Below are 21,324 nucleotides of genomic sequence, written 5' to 3' on the forward strand. Positions count from 1 at the left end.
GAAGCTACATTTGCGCAGAACTACATTCACCCGTCTTCAGAGTCACACACAAAGCTGTAAGGAATTCTGAACTCAGAAGTCATGATATGAAGGATAAATCCAGGAGCTACATTGAATATGCTTTTTTTTTTTCCCAGAAGGAAGTTACGTTCAAATTTCATATACTGATACTTAAATAAGTAAATGAAACCCTTCCAAAATATGAATTTTGGAAACAGTAAATGTGGTCTGTATTTTCCAAACAAAATAATTATGTTAAGTGCTCAACTTACAGCATCTTCACGTCAGAACAAGTGCACATCTCTTTTTTTAAATGACTACCACATCAAATATCTGAAATTGCAACCTTAGGAAGTAAGATGCTGAAAAACAAAACTAATCTCTTAAAAGCAGTTATTCTCCTTGCCTTTCTTGCAGACACATAAGCACAAATATACATATACTTGCTAGTCAACACCAACGTCAAACTGAGTCCGAGTGATGCTGGAACTGTACAAAACACTCTACTCATCTACCTGCTGTGCAGAAGGACTTAATGAAAACTGTATGAGTTACTGTACAAAAATAAAGTGAGTACCTTAGCCTATTTTCAAATCACTCCAAACCACCCAACAGGGGTGAATCAGATGAAGAGGGCTGTTCCTCTGCCAGCAGCCCGGGGCTGATACTGCTAAGCAGGTTTATGGAGGAAGGTCACTGCTGGAAGGTTACTCACCGTTACCTGTTGAACTGTTCACCATGTTAGGAGCCATGCTGTAAGGAGGAGCCTGCGGGTTCATCAGGCCAGAGCTGTTGTTCATCGGCTGAGTGTAGGGGGAGCTGGATCCCATAATGCCGCTCTGATTCATGGCAGGAAAATTGCCTTGCCTAGGAGAAGAAAGTACACATACAATGTCTCATTACCTACCTCACTGCTGCAGGTGCTGTGGTTTGTCACAGAGCACATGACCTATTGTTTGTAAGGAGAAGGTAGGCTATTAGCTCATTTTACCTATGTGAAGAGCTTTGAGTTAGTCTTGAGCTAGTTACCATATATCGGAGATAGAACTGGACTAAAGACTAATTTCAAGAGAGGACTACAGTGTCTTTCTACATCACTACCAATCAGCAGAAAAATACAGCTCATATTATATACCCTATGAGCAGACACCAATGTGATCAGGAGTCAAAATCAGAACCTCGCATTGGCATTAAAAAAAATCCGGTGTATTGCCATTCTTGCCATTTTGAGCATGTCCTATCAATCTTCAACTACCAGAACTTAAAAAACATTGAAATGACCAAAAGAGAATTGGGTACCATGGACTCAGTTTCTGATTTTTGCGTCTGCTGTTATTGTGTTGAACAGTGTTAATCTGTACGTGTCATCTATGTCCCATCTTTCCAAAAACTCCATACATATCCCACTTCGTTGAAACAAGAAACCTCAGCAGTTATTTTGCTTTTGAAAATTAATCCCATATTTGTATAATGCTTTTATAACTGAGACTTAAATTTGTATCAAAAACTGCACTAAATGAATACCTTGCATAATTTTCTCGTGTTCAGACCAAGTATTTTTAAATACTAAAAATTATCTACTCTTAAGTTCTACAAAGTATCTAAGTATGCTTGGTACCTGATTTGTCAAACTCAATAGATAAACTGAGGCACAAGGAAGAAAATAATCCAATCGAAGTAAGCACAATGATCCAATGTAATGCATGATTCAACTTCAAAAATAACCTTTTATTCTTTTAATCCATCAAAAAATTACCTACCTTTTCTTGGTATAGTTGAAGACTGCATGTACTATCATATGTATATGAGCAACACTTATACATATAAAATTATATATACAAATAAAAGTGCACAGAAAAAAATACTTGTGTATTCATAGGAAAATACATAAGAAAATACAAAACTCAGACCCATTTCTTCAGTGTGCCCCCTGTAAATTTATACTGTTTTGCCAAATAAAAGAAACAAGAAAGCAACCACCCCTTTACATAGTTTTAGTACCAGTCAACTTTTATTTCCTTACAAAAAACAAAGCATTTAATTTCATCCTACAGGCAGGGAAGGCTGAATGTTTGGGTAGCAAGATTGAGAGTTTTGGTAGAAATTCTACTTTTAATTATTATACAGTATTCAAATGAAAAAAAACTAAACCAAGAACCCTGAGTAACTTCAATGGTTTCTTGTCTTCTCCAAATTCATGGCAGATTCTTAACAAAATTGGCAGAAGCAGATTTCTCTTTTAGGAGGTACAGGAGGAAGACCATTAAAGCACTATTTGGCCTAATTTTTCTTGACACATTGTGAATTTCTTCAAAGGAAAAGAGAACGTGTTATCTAAATAAAGCATCTTTTTCCAAGTCAGTTTTGTCCTTTGCTCTCTGAAGACAGACTTTTCTTCACTCTTGCAAAGAGGCAAAGTCTTTCTTTTGATATGAAGGAGATAACTGCCATACAATGTCATTTCCCAGATGAAGCTTGCAACAAGAAGTGGAGGGAAAAGATTTAAAATGCACAGTGGTGCAATGCTCCAAGGGAAAATTACAAAGGGAAAAGAGAAGAGCAGAACCATTTGGCAACAACTTTAAATTATTTCAGTCACACAATCAAGCTTTTCTTATGTAAATACTCTATCTTAAACATCCCTACCCCCCTTTTTTAGCTGAAAATTGCTATATTTCAACAAATGCAGTTAACCGAAAAATGCTTTCTATGGTGGATAAGCAAGATCCTTTCTGTAACTGTGTAAAGCTACTTGTGAAGACGAAGAAAATGTGCAAGTGTATTTTCACACTTTAAAAAAGACGTAATAGATTTTGAGAGGTTCTTTTACTGAGAAAAGCTAGGATCCTGGAAAAGGCAAGTCTCTACAGGTATCTATCTCTTTAATGTCCTTGTTTTACTTTAAAAATACACAGGAGACACACACCTTGCAGGTAAGCTGAAATTGGTCCTTACCTACTAATATTTCAATACTATTACTTCCTATAGCGTGTGTATCTTCTAAGCTGTGGGGCTGTTCATTGTCTCAAATTGAGGTACAACCTATTTCATGTTACCCACTATGGACATCAATCTCAATTGCAGCTCATGAAAGCATACTGCTGTACAACAGCTTTAAATCACAAAGTAAGAAACTATTTCCAGTTTAGATGGAGAGTGGAAATTAAATAAAAAGAATATACTGGCTTTGGCCAGGACAACAAGAAAACAACTGAAGTCTAAAAAAATTGCAGAAGAACTTGAATGGCAGAACCTAATTCTGAAATTTCATCTGGCAAGGCAATACCTTTCCCTTTCATCCTCCTATGTAATGCTGCACTTGGAATGGACACAGCTCTCCATCTCTGGAAAGAGACCAGCAAGTGAAAAGACTCAGCACCATCCCTGTCAGGACTTTGTCCTTTCTCAGCCGCCTATCAAAGCCCTGACCGCGGCACGCGAGAGCTAATTCAGTCACACTGAAAGGACACCCTGTCAGAGTCAATGCTGCTTTATCCTGAGACTGGGTGCAGTGAGCAGTACAGAGCTCCTCCATGTATTATTTTGCTCTGCGATGGCTTGGAATGGAAAGTTTCTTTAGGGAGAAATAATCAGGTATTACTTCAGCCTTTAATTCTCACTCCACAGTAGGCCTCCTTTGAGTAAAGACTGCCGACTGTGACAAATTGTGCTGCATCAGTGCTATACTATGAAGTGGAGTCCATTAAGAACTGAGCTGAGATCACCAAACTCATTTTGATTAACCTCCAGGTCACTAAACACTTATAAATATGTTACACAGCAGCTGCTAAACATATTTATATATGCTTAAGGTCACAGCATCATCTGTTGGTTGTTGGAGTTAAGTCAAAAATCTTATGTTTCCTTCTGTGCTGCTTTTAGTTAAGGCATATCCAACATACTTTAGTACCAGACTCTCTCCCACATCTCCCAATTCTCTCTTCCATTTTTCTGTGATGCTAAATAAAAATCAAGCCTTTTAAAACAGTGTGCTGTACATGTAGTGACATCTAATGGCAAAAATTCAACTGGCTGGCTATGAATTTTATAGTAGAACAAGCCCAGCTAAGTATACAATTTTACAGTATTTGCCACATAAACAACGACTGGGTTGCTTAGGGATGATGCAATTAGAATAATAGGAAAAAAATTAAGAAAAGAAACACTTAAGTTTAGTATAATTAAAAGAGGTCTTCATGGTGAGATGCAGTTACCCTCCACGGGAATAAAAGAAACCTCAGTACCTGACATTTCTGCATGCAGGCAACATGTTAGAAAACGTATTGATCAGAGAAATCCTGCACTGTATATGAACTAGAGTATCTGCTCTTCCAATAACTTGACCCCAGATCATGTATTTTTCCCCATTCAGAAGAAAAAGGAGCCAAGCCAGTATAAAATTTGGATTATGCAATCAATTTAAACACAATATCTAAGCCCACATTTTATTTTCTGCTCTACTGCTACAAGTAGATCTTCGAGAATTCAGTAATTGTAAGAGATTTAAAGTGGGAAGAGAGGAATCTGCTTGCTTTCGGTGGTTCTTTTACTCGACAACTTAGAAATGCATAATGCCAGAGCCAGTTGTTATGCCTGAGGAAAGGGTTGCCACCTCAGGGGATCTGGGTAAGCTTGAGGAATGTGCTGACAGGAACCTCGTAAAAGTCAACAGGGACAAGTGCAAGGTCCTGCACCTGGGAAGGATGAGCCCCCTGCAGTGGTGGCATCTGGGACTTGACTAGAGGGAGCAGCTTTGCTGGAGAGTCTCTGGGCATCTTGGCAGATGGAGCTGAGCATAAGCTAGCAGTCTGCCCTGGCAGCAAAGGGGGCCGACAACATCCTGGGCTGTGTGACGAGGTGCAGAGCAGGGAGATGGAAGAAACTGATAATCCCCTCCTTCCTCAGCACTCACAGGATTCCATCTAGAGCATCATGTTCAGTTTTGGATCCTCCAGTAAAGAAAACATGAGGATAAACTGGAGTGAACAGAGAACCCCTTAGATGGCCAGAGCTTCAGCACTCACCCTGGAGGGGCTGAAGGATGAGGGCTCATTTAGCCTGGGGCAGAGACAGGTGTTGAGAGGAAACTACAGCAGCCCCACAGCACCTAAAAGGAGCTCAGCAAGAAGATGCCACTTTTCACAGTGGGCATAGTTGGGGGACAAGACACACAGGGCAAGAGTGAAAACACGTTAAGTTCAGACTGGATGCAAGGAAACCATTTTCCCAGTGAAAACAGTGAGAGACTAGATGTGGTGGCCCAGAGAGGCTTAGCAATCTCTGTCTTTGGAGAGTTGAAGATCCATCAAGATAAACACCCTAAGGTCTAAGCTGAGCCTGATGAGGAGAAGGTTGGACTAAACCTTCCTCCTGAGGTTCCTTTCCAGCTTGAATGGATCCTATGATCTTGTCAGCTTCACTGTGTTGTTGACAGTCTGGTTTACTACTGGATCCAAAATACAACTGCTCAAATTCAAACCATTCCCTTTTAAGAAGTTCTTCTTCTGATCTTGTTTTCCTTCATTTGCAATCTACCCAAAGCTTAATCTGCACTTAATCTCTTTTCTCTGCAAAACAAGTAGCATCAGATCTAATTGTGGCTTCTGAGCTAATGCAGAAGTCTGTGTATTTAAAAAGAGGAGTTGACACACAAGATCTGGTCATCATTAAAAAGCAGAACAAAGAAATTGTTAGAAAGAACAGCACTGACAATACACAGAAGCACATGAGTGATCACAGCTGCTGAGCAGTCTCTTATACTGAGATGCCTTCCTTTAATTGGACCTGAAATCCTCAGGAAGTTTATGTGTTGTCTCCAACTGCTACACAGAAGTTGCTCTACAGCCCATGTGCTTCATACTTCCTGATATGCGGTTTAGTACCTCCTCAGTTTTGTCACCTGATGCAAGACTTTCACTGTCATCTTCCTTATTCTTATTGAAAAAATATCAATTCACTGCAAAACTGAGTTCAGATGGATACGTGGTTGAGCTAGGGACAATGACAGAAGTAGATTATGCTTCTCAGCAAGACAAGAAATGAAGACACAACTTTTCATATGGAAACATGTCAAAGCTCAGGTTCTTCCTGTGTACAGAGACTGAGTTCTAAAGCTTTCTGTGGATTTCCTAAGAAGCATCTGATGCCTTGTGCTCTTCTCTCAATCTGCAACACTGGAATAAAGCCCTTAATGCAGTCAGAAAAAATGATCCAACTTCTATAATGAGCCCTGTGGTACCCTGAGAACTGGGGGCGAGTCCAAGACAGAAATATATAGAGAACAGAAGAAAGCTTTAGAGCTGGAGAGTGTAGAAGTGATGGTGGCAAGGAGATTTTGGGGCATAAAAGATGCAAATGAAGGAGCAGTGCTACAGGGACAAGAGCAGAGATGGAGCACAGTGCCCAGGTAGGGAAGAGATGGCACTGAGTCGCTCTGCACAAACCCTTGTTGGTCACAAACTCTTACCAGTTGTTAGGCACTTGGGCACTGCGCTTCCTGACACTTGCCACAGCATGCATGTAATGTAGGGATTTCTCCCAGTTATGCTGTCCTAGGTGCTGGACCTGAAAAATTATCCTGTTACTGTGACCTGGCCACCTGAGCAATTGGTTGGTGAAAAAAAAATGGCTCACAAGTTTGCCATTTCTGCTCCAGATCTTTAACCTACATCAGTTTTGCAGCGAATGCACTGCAGCACCTCAGGGGAGTAATTTCTGTAAACATTTTAAAAGGAACATTTTTTCTTTTAATGCTGACACACTGCTAAGGTGGCTACTTGATTACAAACTGTGAAAATGACTGCGTTAGGCTGCACTCACAAATCACAGTGTACTGACCAAATTGCCCTGTGCTTATCTGTGCCAGGTCTGCAGCATGACAATATTTCCTCTCTCTTTTAAATGTCAAAGTATGATTTGGGGGGTTGTTATTTAAACACACTGACCTGCACAATAACCAGAAGTACTTTATTTAAATCTGTCTTGAGCTGGGACTAGCCTTAAGCGCTTATAATCTGTCACACTTTGACACCAAATGGGTTATTATAATGAGAGTAATTCAGGAGTGAGACCTGTGAATGCTTTCTCCCTGGAGAATTTACACATAAACATGTGCAAGCAGATACATATGCTCTTTTGTTATGGATTTTCCTTCTTGCTGCATTATGGGCTTCCTTGGAGAAGTGAAACCATTTCTGTTGTCAGTGGATATGGGAGAACTGAAGGAGGGAGAAGAGAGCAAGGGAAAATAAACCCCAACATTGCTTACTTTGTTCTGACTGGAGGTTCATAGCACTCTTAGCAAAGGCCAAGACAAATGAAGCCTGAATATTGGATTGAGCAGCTACAAAATGACATTGAAGGCTGTTCCCACGTGAATAAAACAAATTTAACATCACTGTATCTGAAAGCAAAGTATGTTCTTCTAGTTAGCTGCTACTGTAAGTATACTAACCTGGACTTACATGTCCTCCCCTTTTCAGTGGGGAAGCTCAGCAATTGCAATAACAAAGTTTTAAAAAAACAGTCTTGAAAGCTTCTGATGTGACAGGTGTTAGGTCTGCCACAAGATTTTTTCCCATTTTTCAGGTTAGAATGAAGAAGAAAATTTTACACTTGTGCATGTGTACTAGAGTGGAAATGGGAGGCCAAAGTTCTGAAATACACTGACACTGACAAAGCACTGGGAAACAAAAATGCAAAAGCATCCAGATATGTACTGAGGGGGGTGTGTGTATGTGTGTCTGCTAACAAGAGGTACACAGAACTAAAATAAAACAGTTCTTCTCAACAACCTGGACTAAATGGCAATGCTACAACGGGGGAATAATTTTCCAGCATTGCAATTATGTGATAATGCAAATTGCCTTGTAATCCACTGCGGTCAGACCAAGTACATTGCCAGTTTCTTCCTCTGGCTGATCCAAAGATTATTGTGCAAGATACTTTTAAAAAGAGTAACAGAAATAGCCTTTCTAAGTGTATTATTTTTCTTCTGATTTTCACAAATACTTGTGCCTTTAGCATCATCTCCACTGCTTAGATTTTACTAAGAAGCAATCAAGGAGGGGGGAGAAACTTAAAAATTAGTTGCTTCTACCATACTAATTCAATGCTGAGTCACTCAAAAGAACAGTCACAAAAACTTACTGTTTGTTTAGCAGCTATAGTCATCACATTAACCAGGAAAACATCTGCCCAATGGGCTACCTACTTGGTAGCCATTTAAAGCCCAACAACACAGGAGTGTTATACCACATGGAACTCTGGAAGAGCAACGTAAGAGGCACATGTAATTCATGAGTAATGATGCTAATAACAGCACAAGTACCCAACATTTGTACAGCTGAATGCATGCTGAGATCAGAATAAATCTCCCTACCCCATTTTACAGATAATAAAAACTGAGGAATAGATCCAAGATTAATAATGGACTAAAATATGGCCAGAAGAATAATAAAGTAGTTGAATACAGTAAGTAAAATATAGCACAAGGCTGCCAAAAAAAAAAAAAATCCTTAACTTCATTTGATCCTAATGACAGAAGGGTGTGGGACTGAAAAGCACTTAGTGATAGTGAAATACTGTAGGGTTTTGTTTGTTTTTAGGTTGCAGCTATTTGATTTTCTTTATATAAAGTTCCTTTTGTGTTAATTAAAGTGGTTGTGGTCTGAAGCTCATGGTGACCACAGCATTTGGTCACCAGTCTTCAAACCCACAGAGAACCCCTGAAATGCCTTATTGCACAGCATCCTTATATGTGCAACAAAACCTCCAAATTTGAATTTATTTGTGTAAGAACAAACTAAGCTCTTGGCACTCAGTGCAACCTGTACGGGATAAATACAATATAATGCTGTGTGACAGAAAACACAGAACAACTGAAAAGTGGGCCAAGTAAAATGGCTAGTAAACCCATCAGAGCTCTGCTCTTGGTGACCTCTGCCCATCTTCTCCACACATAGACTTCTACCACAGCTCTATCAGCAACTGTTTGCACAACTGTCCCCATCAGACATGACACCTGAGCACTTAGAAGATACATTTCTTAGCCCAAGTGACTCCACTTGGAGTGTGATGCATACAAGAGGGCTGCTTTCATCTGTCCAGCAAGCAGGAACATGCATGAGCTAGGTTTACAGGGAAAAAAATAAATTTGCCCTGTATGGCATGATGCTGTCAATCTGAACAAGAATGTCAAGAAGGGTGATTTAGCCTGGTGTGATTTGATATCAAAATGGGAATGACTCATATGACTCTCACTATGCACCTTCTATTTTTGTGCATGTTTATAAATAGCTGTAATAAAAAGCTGGAACGCCCTATGAACTCTCTCCCAGAAAGAGTACTTGAAAGTGGTAAGAGTCTGTTCCTAGCACATGAACAACCAGAAGGTCACCAAAGCATGGTGCTAAAAAGCTACAGGAAACTAAAGGACACACTTTGTGTTCCACTAACTCAGTTTCCTCTGGTGGGACACTGTCTTGGGAGAGGCTCGACCCCTGAGCTCCCTCACCTTCCATGTGGGGATGCTGTCTCCCTCCCACCACCTTCTTATTATGTTCAGTCACATCCTTGCACTGCTTTTGAGCACCATGGAACGCACTGTGCTAGCAACCAACTGAAAATCTAATAAAACCCTGTTCGTTTCATGCCAGCTCTTCAGAGTATTTTTTCACAGTAAAATGTCATCTGGCTGACAGCAGCACGCTGAATGCAACTGTGCATGTGCAGCAGCATGGTGAGGAAGTTCTCCAAGGGGATTTCCCAGCAGACATGTTTTCACTCTCCTATCTTTGCCCAATGGCCTGGAGCAGTTATATATGTTTATTGATATTATTACCAGCACTGTTATCATCAGTCTTGGCTCTTTGGCACACCGGACAGTTTCACAAGAGCAATGTGGTGCACATGTCAGCATGATTTCAGCTGGCTCTTTTCTTTATCTTTGTCTCAAAAGATATCTGAAACCTACTGTGACAACACAACAGGTATTTAACACGTTAGTAAGATTGCCAGCCAACATTAAAAAAATCTCATGCTGTTATTACTTAATATGATTCTTACAAGGCTACATTTATGTCCAGCTAGAATTGGTGCTTCCATCTGAACTCATCAACAAAGTGAAGGGCTCTTCCCACTCATACTTCCCCAGTCAGCACTGCTAAAAAAAAAAAAATTGTTTATTTTTCTCTCCAATATCACCACTGTAAAAGAACCTAAAACCTTAACCCCCCTTTAAAACCTGAAACCCTCCTACCATTTTTTATGTCTTTCCCTTTCTGTCACAAAAATCCTAGGCTGCTCAATCACAGTCTTGTACTTGCACAGTGCTATGTGCCAAATCACACAGCGCAGTCACAGAATTAGCTTTCTTCATGAGTCCCATTAAACAGATGGCTATTCTCCTATTTTGTTTTGGTTTTTTTTCTCCCTAACCACTTCTGTGATTTAAACTAGTAGATCTTCTGACAGACTGTGAAAACTGTTTCCTCATCTGAAATGGTTTTTGTCACCCAAGAAGGAGTACTCAATCTAAGGTCCTCCCTTATTCTTTAACTTTCTACAATATCAATTAATGAATACTGCATTCTTAATGTCCTAAAGATCATATTTTAAGGTATAGAATTTCTTTGTAACATCCGACCCCAAGGCAGAATGTTAATAAACTACATAAAGTCCTACACTGCAATTTTGTTTCAAAAAAATTAGTCTTTCTACAGAGGGTAATGAATGTCCTTAACAATCAAATCAAACCAAAAATAATCTTGACACAATAATAATCGGATTAGAAATTTCTCCGAGGTAAGTGAAAATTCTCATTCATGACTAAAAATTATGCTTCCTTCTCAACACACTCCCTGCTTTCACAATTTAAGAAGGGTTACTGGCTGAAGGAGGAAAAGAGTAGGACTCTTGAGGTCTGTGGTTAATATCTAATGGCATGAACAGCATACAGCAGTCGACTTGATTGATGAGTCCAAAGAAGAAAAAAATGCCTCCCCAAATCACTGGTTGCTTGCAAGAGCTCTGCAGCATGGTGACAACCAGGGCTCCAAAATGATGGATTTACCTTTTAGTAAAACAAAATTCCAGATAAAAATGTATTTCTCTTAGTCTCCCACAAGAAATGGCTTTGGTTAGCTCAGCATGTAAAGTTTTTTCCAATCCTTACATGTTTTTATCAGCAAGTTTGAGCTGATCCATAAAATGCATCCCCATTTAAATAAAATAATCACAGGAGATTTCTAGCTTTCCCCTTACAATAATAAATACATATAAGCTGAGCTGAACTTCCTCCCTCCTAATACATTATAGAAAAAAGCCATACATGATTTTTCTTTGAAAAGCAAAACACAAGGAAAAGAAAAAAGAAACAGTAAAAAAATTAGTTGATACAAATGACTATTTCTTATGAAGAGGGAAGAAGCATGAGTCCTTTAGAAGAGAAATGTGTCAGTACTGGTTAATAGCTTCCTTAGAAATTACTGTTACAGCAAGCATTAGTATTGGGACTTTCAACCTCTAAAATCACACAGAAACCTGGCATGGACAGAAGACATTCCAGCAATTACTGAACCTCCTCTAGCCTCAGGTGGAGCCAGCACGGGGGTCTTTGGGGTCCCCAGAGACACTGCAGCCATTTAGGTCAAGAAGCAAATCCACTTCATCCCACTGAAACTACATGTGGACTTTATTTTGGAAGCCAAATTTAGTTGCATGGAGTGGAAGTACCACCAGGATATTCGAACAGCACTAATAGAAAGCAAAGTGGGGATCATTTCAGGGTGACCCACCAGGACCACTAAAGGAAATCTTTAGAATGTTTGGAGGAGCAGAACAGAGGGGAAATGACCAGGCAGCTTGAGCCTGGAGAACTGTGAATGGCCTGAATTTGAACGGGAGCAACTCCTTCCATGTGACTGAATGTTAAATAAAGACCTGGCAGAAAGAGCCTTTCTTGCCAGGGGCTTATTTCAAAGGCAACAGATAACGCAGGCGCTGGCTCCAATTATGGCTACCAGTCCTATCTTAGCCTAGTTTACTTTGGGGATTTCACAGCTGGCAGTCTTTCATCTCGAAGTAGCCTGGTTTGAATAAGCAAAGAAACTTGAATGAGTACTTAACCTTCCTGCACTCCACCGAACTTCCCAGCAGAGAAGAACAGCACCTCCAAGCTTAAGGGGAAAAGGGAAAACAATGGAAAATATACACTCTCTCCAGGGATTAAAGACGGTAAGTTTCACTGGAGCGCTTCGAGACTTCCTGCTACAAAACTGCAGCATTCAAAATCACCTTTAGAATTTTAAACCCATGTTTCAAGATCAAAAGGGCCAGACTGAAAAATACTGCAGAGAACTGACAGGCACTAGCATGTAGAGCACCTAAAACAGTTCTGGGTTTTATTTATATTATTATTCTTTTTAAAAAATTTATTCCCCATTTCCGCCTCCTTCTTTTTCCTTTTGACATTTTAATGCACTATGTCCATTACTATATTTCCTCACCAGTACCTTCTAGTCCATCAGCAGTGCTGCATTACCCTGCTGTTGGAGAAAATAATACGGAAAAAGTGCTTTGCTGGCACCAGCAACACAGATTATGAATTATACATACAGAGCAGGAGAGAAATGCTGATGGAAGGTTAGTGTGCCTGTATGTGTGCAAGTGTGCATGTGCGTGTATACACACACACAAAGAAGAATGCATCTAGAATGCACTTTTTGAACTAATTTACACTAATTGTGTTTCTCTGTACAACAGAAATTCTCTAATATCAGCGCAGCTTTTCTAGATCAGTTTTATGACTGATTAAAAACTTACTAAATTCTTTTCACCATGCTACAATGAGGCTAAGCAATTTAGAACAGTTGCTAAGCAATTTAGAACCAGAACCACATTCTAGAATGCCTAAAAGTACGTCAGAGCAGTGCAACATCACACAACCCTGTAGAGACTGAACACTACTTCTCAGGTGGCATGGGGATCAGCAGAAGATAATGTAAATACCATTTCAATTTAGCAACCCAATGGCCAGGATTTAAAACGGCCAGAGATTGCAAAGAGCAAAGCTGGTTCCCAATTCCTCAGTTTAATAAACTACTATGTCTGAATCGTCTCCTCTAAAATCAATGACACTGAATTCTAAATTCACTCAATCTATAAAAAAAAATTACTTTAATTTACAAAATTGCAACATGCAATCCTGAGAATCATATTAAGGTTCACTGAGGTCAAAGGAGCTGCCTTCAAAGATAGGATTGCTCCTCATGCAGGCACATCAAAACTCATTTTACTGTTATTAGTTCAGGTATTGATAACTGTAGTTGCACCACAAAAGGCTCATTTTAGCATCCAGCTGGAAGCACATTTTACAGCCAGCTAGCACTGAATTACATGTTCTACGGCCACACTACTAACAGCATGCAAGCCAGCTATCTTACAACTGTGTTTTTACCCTTCCATATACTACAGTCACACTTTCAACTGCTAAGAAGACACGCTCAGAATGACACTCACTGCTAGCATGAGAGATGTTGACAGTGATGGTGACAAGCATCTAGCTCTAAAGATGTCTGTTGACTTCAGGTGTCAACACAACGATCAATTTTAAACTGGGAACTTGATGCAGGAAGCAGAAGCTCACAGACAGTGCATACACAGTCCTGCAAAAGTTCAAGTTGGGCATCTACAAACTGAGGAACTCAAAACTGGCTGGTACTAGCAGATATTGGCTAAATTTGCTGCCTTTCACATCAACAGGGAAAACACTATCTCATTTACTTCAAACTGTTTTTACTGAAGGCTTATTGTGTTGCAGTTTTTACGCACAGGAATATTTATCTATCACTATAAATACATGTACTGTTCTAAGAACCACAGATGAAAGTCTTCATCATTGGGAGCCACCTGGTCCTTGAAGGTCTCCTCTGGGTTCTAGTCTCCAGCAGCAGAACCAGCCCTTGGGGTTTCAGTTAACACCCACCTAAGTTATGAGGAGTCTTTTCTGCCATGGATATATTAGGCCTTCAGCATACAGTCCTCAGCAGTCAGCGGTCATGCTGAGACCAAGACAAGACAAATATAAAAAGGAAAACACTGTTTTGTAGTTCCTTCACACACTCTTCCTGAAAATAAAGTGAATTACTACACAGGGTACTAGAGAGTTATTTAACATTGCCTGCTGTGAACTTTTACTCAGAGCAAGCTTGAACACCCTGGGTAGTGTGAAACGATGAAGAGGTTCAACGAAAAGGTCTTAAAAACACCTTTTTTTTCTTTAGCCTGATCATTTGGGAAACACTGGCCTGCATGCACAAGACAGACTAGCACATCTAAGATTTTAGGTTACAGGGAAGGTATTATGTAGCTGTAGAAATTAATCTAAGCTTAACATAAAGCAGACCTTGAGATGAGGTCAAAGGCTAATTCAAATGGTGTAAACCTAGTATCTTCCACAGCCACCAATTTCATTTATATGATTTTTATCTTTTCTAATGAAAAGGATGGTGGTCTGCTCTGAGGATGATACCTAGCTATAACTGGCTATAAACGTGACACTCACATTTTGATCATCCTGCCCTGGTTAATGAACATCGATTTTGTGCCCCAGTGGAAGAGATTTTGTTCTGATGCATGCTATTTAAATTCATTTTACACAGCTGTTTAGTGTGGCTTGGCAAGCAGAGGCAAACCAGCGTTCCACGTCTAAATGAGACTCCTGAGCTGGTAAAGGACAGACCCTGCGGATTAACAGCTGAAGATAAATTTCTCTCCCCTATTGATACTTGGCTGCTGAGTCAACAAGTTGACCTTGAAGTGGATCACAACCAGCTTGTACAGAAATACTGCTGTGTAACCATGACTCTGACACAACCATTCAATTTTATTCCTGATTCTACACAGAGGAGGGTGTTTTATAGTAATAAAAATCCAACAGTTCCTGAGCGCCACAGGAGACTCTTATGAACTCAACATATCAGAAGAAAAAGGCTGGGCACTGTTCACACATGTTGGCATACAGGAGCAGATGTCTTTCCAGTTAGGCAAAGCAGTATGGTGGGAATGCTTTCCCATTTCACTAGGTTTTGATTTTTTGAACAGGATAACCAGTAGAGTCGTGTTCTAATTTTTTTGTTTTTCTTTCTGCTTTTTCTGTGCACATATATGAATGATGTTATTAAGGAAAAAACCAAATGAGCAGCTACAGAAAACTGGTTATTAAAACTTGTTAATTGCCATGAAGGCAGCAATAATTTGGGTATTATAGATTTCCTACAGAGGCAACAACTGAAATAACATGATGGCAGGGAAGTCCATAAAGGTTAAATTTCAGGTGAAGATGGACTTGGTTGTGAGGGAGCCAGCATAGATCTCCAGTGCTGTAATTTATGATATGGTTACTGAAATCAGTGTGAAGGATTCTGGTGAGAACACAGTAGCTGCATTTCAGGCAAATGTTTTGCAAGGGACATTTAGTACTCCTAAAAATTGTTCTAGAGACTAGTTTTTCAAATATGCTCAACTACTGTGTACTAAACTCCTGCAGTACACCATCTCCCAGAAAGAGATCATACTTTGCGGGTTGCAGTTCTCTGCCTAGGCAGCAGTGACAAGACCACCAAGTCCAAAAATGTGGCTGCACAGCACTGCTGCACACAAGAACACCAACAATGAAGAGAGTAAGATGATGCCTGGGTCAGGGGAAGGACACATCTCTGTCCTTCTCAGTGATGAGGTTCTTAATTTCCCTTTTAGGGCCAAGGAAATGGAGTTGTGCCAAAAGCCATGCAGGTGTATGAGCGACATGCAGATTTTCATTGTACTGTCACAGTGGCATTAGTAAAAAGAAAACAAAAAACTAAAATCCCCTGTACAATGCTAGTATTACTGTATCTTTTATGTGATTTTTATATTCCTTCAGTAGCCAGATGGCATGATCATAAACATTTTTTAAAAATGCCAAGCCACAGCAACTCCAGTTCACACTGCTGGGTAGGTACCCGTACTGGTCAGGCTGGTGCACCAAGGGAGCCTGAGTTTTGTCATAGCTTGGGAGCTGTGAAAAAAGCATGGGGTGTCCACCAGCCCCAGACAGGCTGGGATAAGCAGAAAAAGGTGACCCAATGTGTGGTGGTCTAAAGCAGAATGAAATACCAGCCTCTCTGGATTTGATCTGTATCAAAATCCCAGTCATTGTCAAGTACATTGCTTCCATATCAAAGTCTGGAGGACTTGCAGGAATAGCCAAAAGCCATTATGTTTTCTCCCCTACAGTTGACTTGAGATCAAAAAGGAAAACAGTGTGCTTGCAACCCCCTGGCATGAGAATGGTGTGATAAGTTCCTCCCAGTTTGCAGTTTATAAATAGCCCTTTTGCCAGTGTTTGCGAAAGATATTCAATGACTGCTCAGCTCTTCCCATAGGTGCTGGGTCACTGGAATGGGCAGTATGTGATAGAAAAGCTCCAAAATGGTGCAGTTTTGTCCAGTCAAAGCTAGAAAGAAAAAGAAGTCCTACAACACTGACTTGGGAGAAAGGTGTGAGATAGAAGTGGTAATCATTTAACCCAGTTTTTGATCAAACACCACACATTATGCCCAATGTCTAAGCTGAATCACAACCAAATGCCTTCCACTTAACACAAAGTCTTTTCTTGCTGTCAAGACCAACAAACGTGAGCTTTTCCTTTCATTCTATGATTATAAAGAAATCCTTTTCCTGCAGCTGCAGTGATGGCCTATTTATTCCTTCGCGCCTGACCTATCAGCTTATAGCCTAAACCAGACAGACAGAAGCAGACTTCCATAAATCCTACTAGACAGGTCTGTTAAAACAACCAACAGAAGAAAGGGATTGCTGGTTCATGGATATCTGCTGGAGTACGGTCTGTTTTAAGGGAGCATGTTTCTATTTTACTGAGCAAAAGCATGAAGTACACTAAATTTACTGTTATTGTTTTAAAAGTTTGCTGCTGCTTATCACTAGTAGCCACCTACCTTTGAAGCTTTCAAAACAAGAAGGAGACAAAATACAGGGACACGCTAGCTTACTTCTTGTTTAACATTTCATCTTGGAATTACAGCAACTCTAGTGTCCACAAACACTGGTTTTGAATGACAAGTACCTGTATGGATGTATGTGCACCTGTGTATGTGTTTGCATAAAGCCAGTGAGCAATACACACATGTATAAACATGTTCACCAGAAGAGTGCAACTAGCTTTGTGTAATTCTCAAATGTTATGGACCTTCTTGCAACAGAAAAAGGCAGTAAATATGCCAGGAGTTGCTTGAGTCCAGGGGAATGTAGATACTACTTAATCTGAAAAATTTCACCAAAAAAAATTTAAATGCAAATATTCAGGCATCTTAAGAATGACAGGACAGAGAAGTGCCTTTTGCCAAAACCCATATAGAAATGGCAACATGTAACTATGTTGCCCAAAGGGGAGACAAGAAAACAGACTATAGCTCCAACCTCTGCAGTGCAGTTTGAAGGTTCCCTGTTATGGATGCACAAGTGGCAGGTATCAACTCCAGATCATTTTCATGTCTCCTTCTGCCTCTCCCCTCCAGCTGCTCCCCTCAGCCTGCTCTCCTCTCCCCCTGTGCAGCCCTGCTTAGGAGCAAGAACTTCCCACAGAAGAGAACTGCCATTGAGCACTGCTGCTCAAAATGTGGGCAGTAAATGCAAGAGTTGATGGGCAGCTTCACAGGCTTCCTTACTCTCTGGCAGGGGCAAGCTGCTGAGGACATGTTGGCCCTCTCTTTACTGGAGATAAAAAAAGTATAATCAGCTGATGAGTTTAAAGCTGCAGATGGCTTGTCAAATGTCACTGCAATCCTGTGGGTTTTCCTAAAGCCTACTGTGCCAAGAACCAAACTAGAAGAGGCCATCATCTCCACTGTCACAATTGCTTTTCCAGAGTACAATTCAAACAGGCAACAGCATCCTTTCTCCTTAAGAAAAGGAGATGATTAAGAAAAAGTATTCTTCCCACACACCATCTCCTTGCAGAGATAAGGGCACAGCTAGAACATGTATAAATGCACATTCACATACCTATACATTGCTGTTACTTCAAAAATGACAAGGAAAACATTCCCACTTATTTAAACTCCTTTCACCTGAATGCATACCTGCTCTGAGCGGAGTTTGCAGCCGCCTGCATCACTGCAGCAGCCGCCTCCTGTGCCTTACGGTTCACAGTTGGCATGGGTGGGCCCATCCCAGGGCCTCCTTGCTGAGACATGCCAGGAGAATTGGGGGTCATACTGCTCATGTTTCCAGGAAATGGTCTGCTCTGCATCCCAGCTGATGGCATCCGTCCCAGGGGCATGGTACCACAAGGCTGGCTTGGCCCCTGTCCATGCATCTGACTGTTGGCATTTATGCCCATGCCGGGTCCCGGGCCACTGTAACTTGCGTTGGGCACACCGCTGTACGTCGGTGGTCTGGAGTAGTTTCCTGAACAAAATGATAAAAAGCACAGAGAAAAACATTAAAACTTGTGAGAAAATATTTCTATTTAGGAAGTTAGTGGCTGCAGAAGTTACACATGGGAACTAAAGTGACCCACACTGGCCTCAAGTTCAGGACAACGTTTTTACACATGAAGACAGAAGTAGTGGAACAAACTGCCCAAGGAGGTTAGGCAGACTCCTTGCATGGAAGTTTTCAAAACCCTGTCGGATAAAGCCAAGAGTAACCTGGTCTGATCCTTTATCTGACCCAGATTTGAATACAAGGTCAGCCAAGAACAGGTCTTGAGCACCCTTCCAAGCCAAATGATCCTATGAACCCAATTTTCATGTACCTTCAAACATTTTCTGTCTTATGTATGACATGAGGCAACAGGAAATAAATAAAATCACAGCCTCCAGAGGGTTAACAGCACAGCATACAGTACAGAGAGATGTGGCACATAAGAAGCCCATTACGTAAGTTCAAGGGAGAATCTTATTTCTGCAAATTCATGTTCTCATTCCTTTATCTTTCTGCAGTTTCAGCAACAGGCTGCTTGCTCCTTACTGTTCTGCCCATTTGAGTCAGAGATTATTTGGTGTGGACTGGTGAGGATAACTGCTGGGATCTGAGAAAGATTCCTGCTCCCTCCTGCCCCACCCTGCTTCCCTAGTAAGTTCAGTTTGGCAATGCCAGCAGAAGGGGTGGTAGCTTACAGTGCACCTCCTCTGAGAAAACTAGTCTAAGACAAGTAAGCAGCAACAGCAGAAAGATGCTAATTTAAGCAGGTGCCTTACAAAGGATGGCATGAAAACCTGGCTGAACCCAATCTATTCTGTCACTGGAGTAAAGTGCTCCGCTTGCAGCAGCTTAACTCATTTGAGTGCTGATTTTCCTGTCATGTTGAGATCTCAAGAAAAAGCAAGTATACAGCGTGCAGTGTTAGATAAACAAACCCAAGCAGCATGAGAAAGAGGAAAAAAAAAAAAAAAGAAAGCTAAAGATATGATAGAAAACTATTTTAGGAAACGTATCACATTGCACCACTTCAGTCATCAGTTTTGACTTGTCTTCATTTCCATCTCATCCAGATTAGTGGAAACATGACCCGTTCCCTCCCTGTGGGATACCACAGAGCAGAATTTCCTGACTGTTCTCAGATATTCCCACGCTTATTCGAAGGCAGAAGCCCTTGGACTCTTCCTCTGAATGTGGAGATCAGGCGTGCGTCTCCTCAGGCCTCAGCTATCGGGCAGAGGAGTTGGTGGCATCCAACTCCCGTTTGTATTTAAAATAAACATATTCATCCATCAATTTAATGCACACATAATTAATTCATATGCTCCTGCTGCTGCGCTTTTGCTAATTTTCTTCTCCCCACCCTGTAACTGACTCACTCTACTACAAGATCTCCTGGGCGAGAATGTGTGAGACCTACGTTTCCCAGGGAAATGAAGCAACCATTCTCTTCTGTTTTAAAATCCAAGTTTCTGCCCAGGAGTCCTCACAGAAGGATCCCCAATATGTGGTTCAGCAGAGATGAAAGGCTCCAGATTCAGCTTTATGCTGGCTTCAGACTGCTCTGTTACTTCTCCTCCTGCTCTAGGCTTGGCTGCTGGCAGCTGACTATTCTCTGTTCAGTGAGCCATCACCCCCAGCCAGAGTTTTGGTTGCTGAGACCTGCTCAAGCCATGTGTCTGATCCAACATATGTGACTATAAACTGAAGGGTTTACTAGTTCCACACTGCTCTGCTATGTGTTACAGGCAACTGCACACAACTTGGATGTTGCTCTAGGTTTCCAGTTGCTTGATTCAAGAAAAATGTAATACAGCAAGATGGTGTATATGTGCCGTCAAAGATTATGCACAGCAGTTAACACATCTTATGTACGTGCTACTAGTAACACTACATCCCAAACTGAGGCAAATCCCCTTCCTAGGTGAGCAGACCTGATATCCATGATCACTGGGAGCTACTGTCAGTCCAATTTACACAAAGCCAATTTGTTTTGTCATTTAGGGTCTATGAAGAACATTCAGCACCACGCGTGGAGGAACAAACACCAACACTAAAACATTACTGCTTTTTTGGATGCTATTTTGATTTGGGACAAAAAAAGTAATCTTTTGTGCTTTGGTTTTTCCAGCATATACACAACACAGAAAAAAACAGTGGAATCTTCTCCATAAAAACATGTGGCTCAGTTAAAATAGCTGCTAATCATTCATCTCCAGGGATACCCATCCAAGAGCACAGGGAAGTCATACCTTTTTAGTAAGGAAAACAAGTTTCAGTGGTTTTTTCCATGTTTTTTTTCCCTAAGCATTTCCTCAATACCTCAAGTACTAGCTATTCTTATACCTTTCCCAGACCACAGAAAAAAAAAAAAAGGCAAAATAAAAGCCAAACAAAATACAAGAGGAATTGCCAGGAATGAGGAGTGCAATCTTATTTCCATGTTTCTCTAATAGATTAGTAATTTGTTGGCAGTGGCTTTGACAGAAAACAGATGGATGCAGCATTAAACACAATGAATGCAGCAGATGCTAGGCCAGCTCACATCAGCTGGACGTGTCAGGCAGCCAAGTTCAAGAGCCCACACTTTTCAAGTGGGTACAAGCCTGGCAACAGCGGCTGCACAATACTACTCAACAACTCCTCCCCTCCGTATCTGAGGGATTTTTGATTCCAACTCCCCCTTGGCAAAGTAGAATTGTACCCAGAGAGACAACATCTCTAATGCATGAGAAAAAACAATGCTGTAACAGGAATCAGGAGAAAAAAAAAAAAGTGTAACGAAGATAAAGTATAAAAAAACTGACTAACAACCTGCCAAAGACAGATGTTCATACTTAC

At 40.8% G+C, this 21,324-nt stretch overlaps 1 protein-coding gene across 8 annotated transcripts in view; it reads right to left on the reverse strand.

Annotated features, from left to right (window-relative positions):
- The window catches only part of ARID1B (AT-rich interaction domain 1B), a 325,863-nt gene that overhangs the window by 41,373 nt on the left and 263,166 nt on the right, over positions 1 to 21,324 (reverse strand). For 5 of the 8 annotated variants that reach the window (XM_085055789.1, XM_085055793.1, XM_085055788.1 and 2 more), the window contains 2 exons: positions 18,141 to 18,468; positions 716 to 867 (listed from right to left, as the gene is read on the reverse strand). In XM_085055789.1, coding sequence (XP_084911915.1) covers positions 716 to 867; positions 18,141 to 18,468 — 480 coding nt within the window. The remainder of the gene's footprint in view (positions 1 to 715; positions 868 to 18,140; positions 18,469 to 21,324) is intronic. The other 3 variants (XM_085055792.1, XM_085055790.1, XM_085055787.1) reach the window with 1 other exon arrangement.

This window comes from Lichenostomus cassidix, chromosome 3 (assembly GCF_008360975.1).
Source record: "Lichenostomus cassidix isolate B80296 chromosome 3, HeHo_3.0, whole genome shotgun sequence".
NCBI lineage: Eukaryota > Metazoa > Chordata > Aves > Passeriformes > Meliphagidae > Lichenostomus > Lichenostomus cassidix.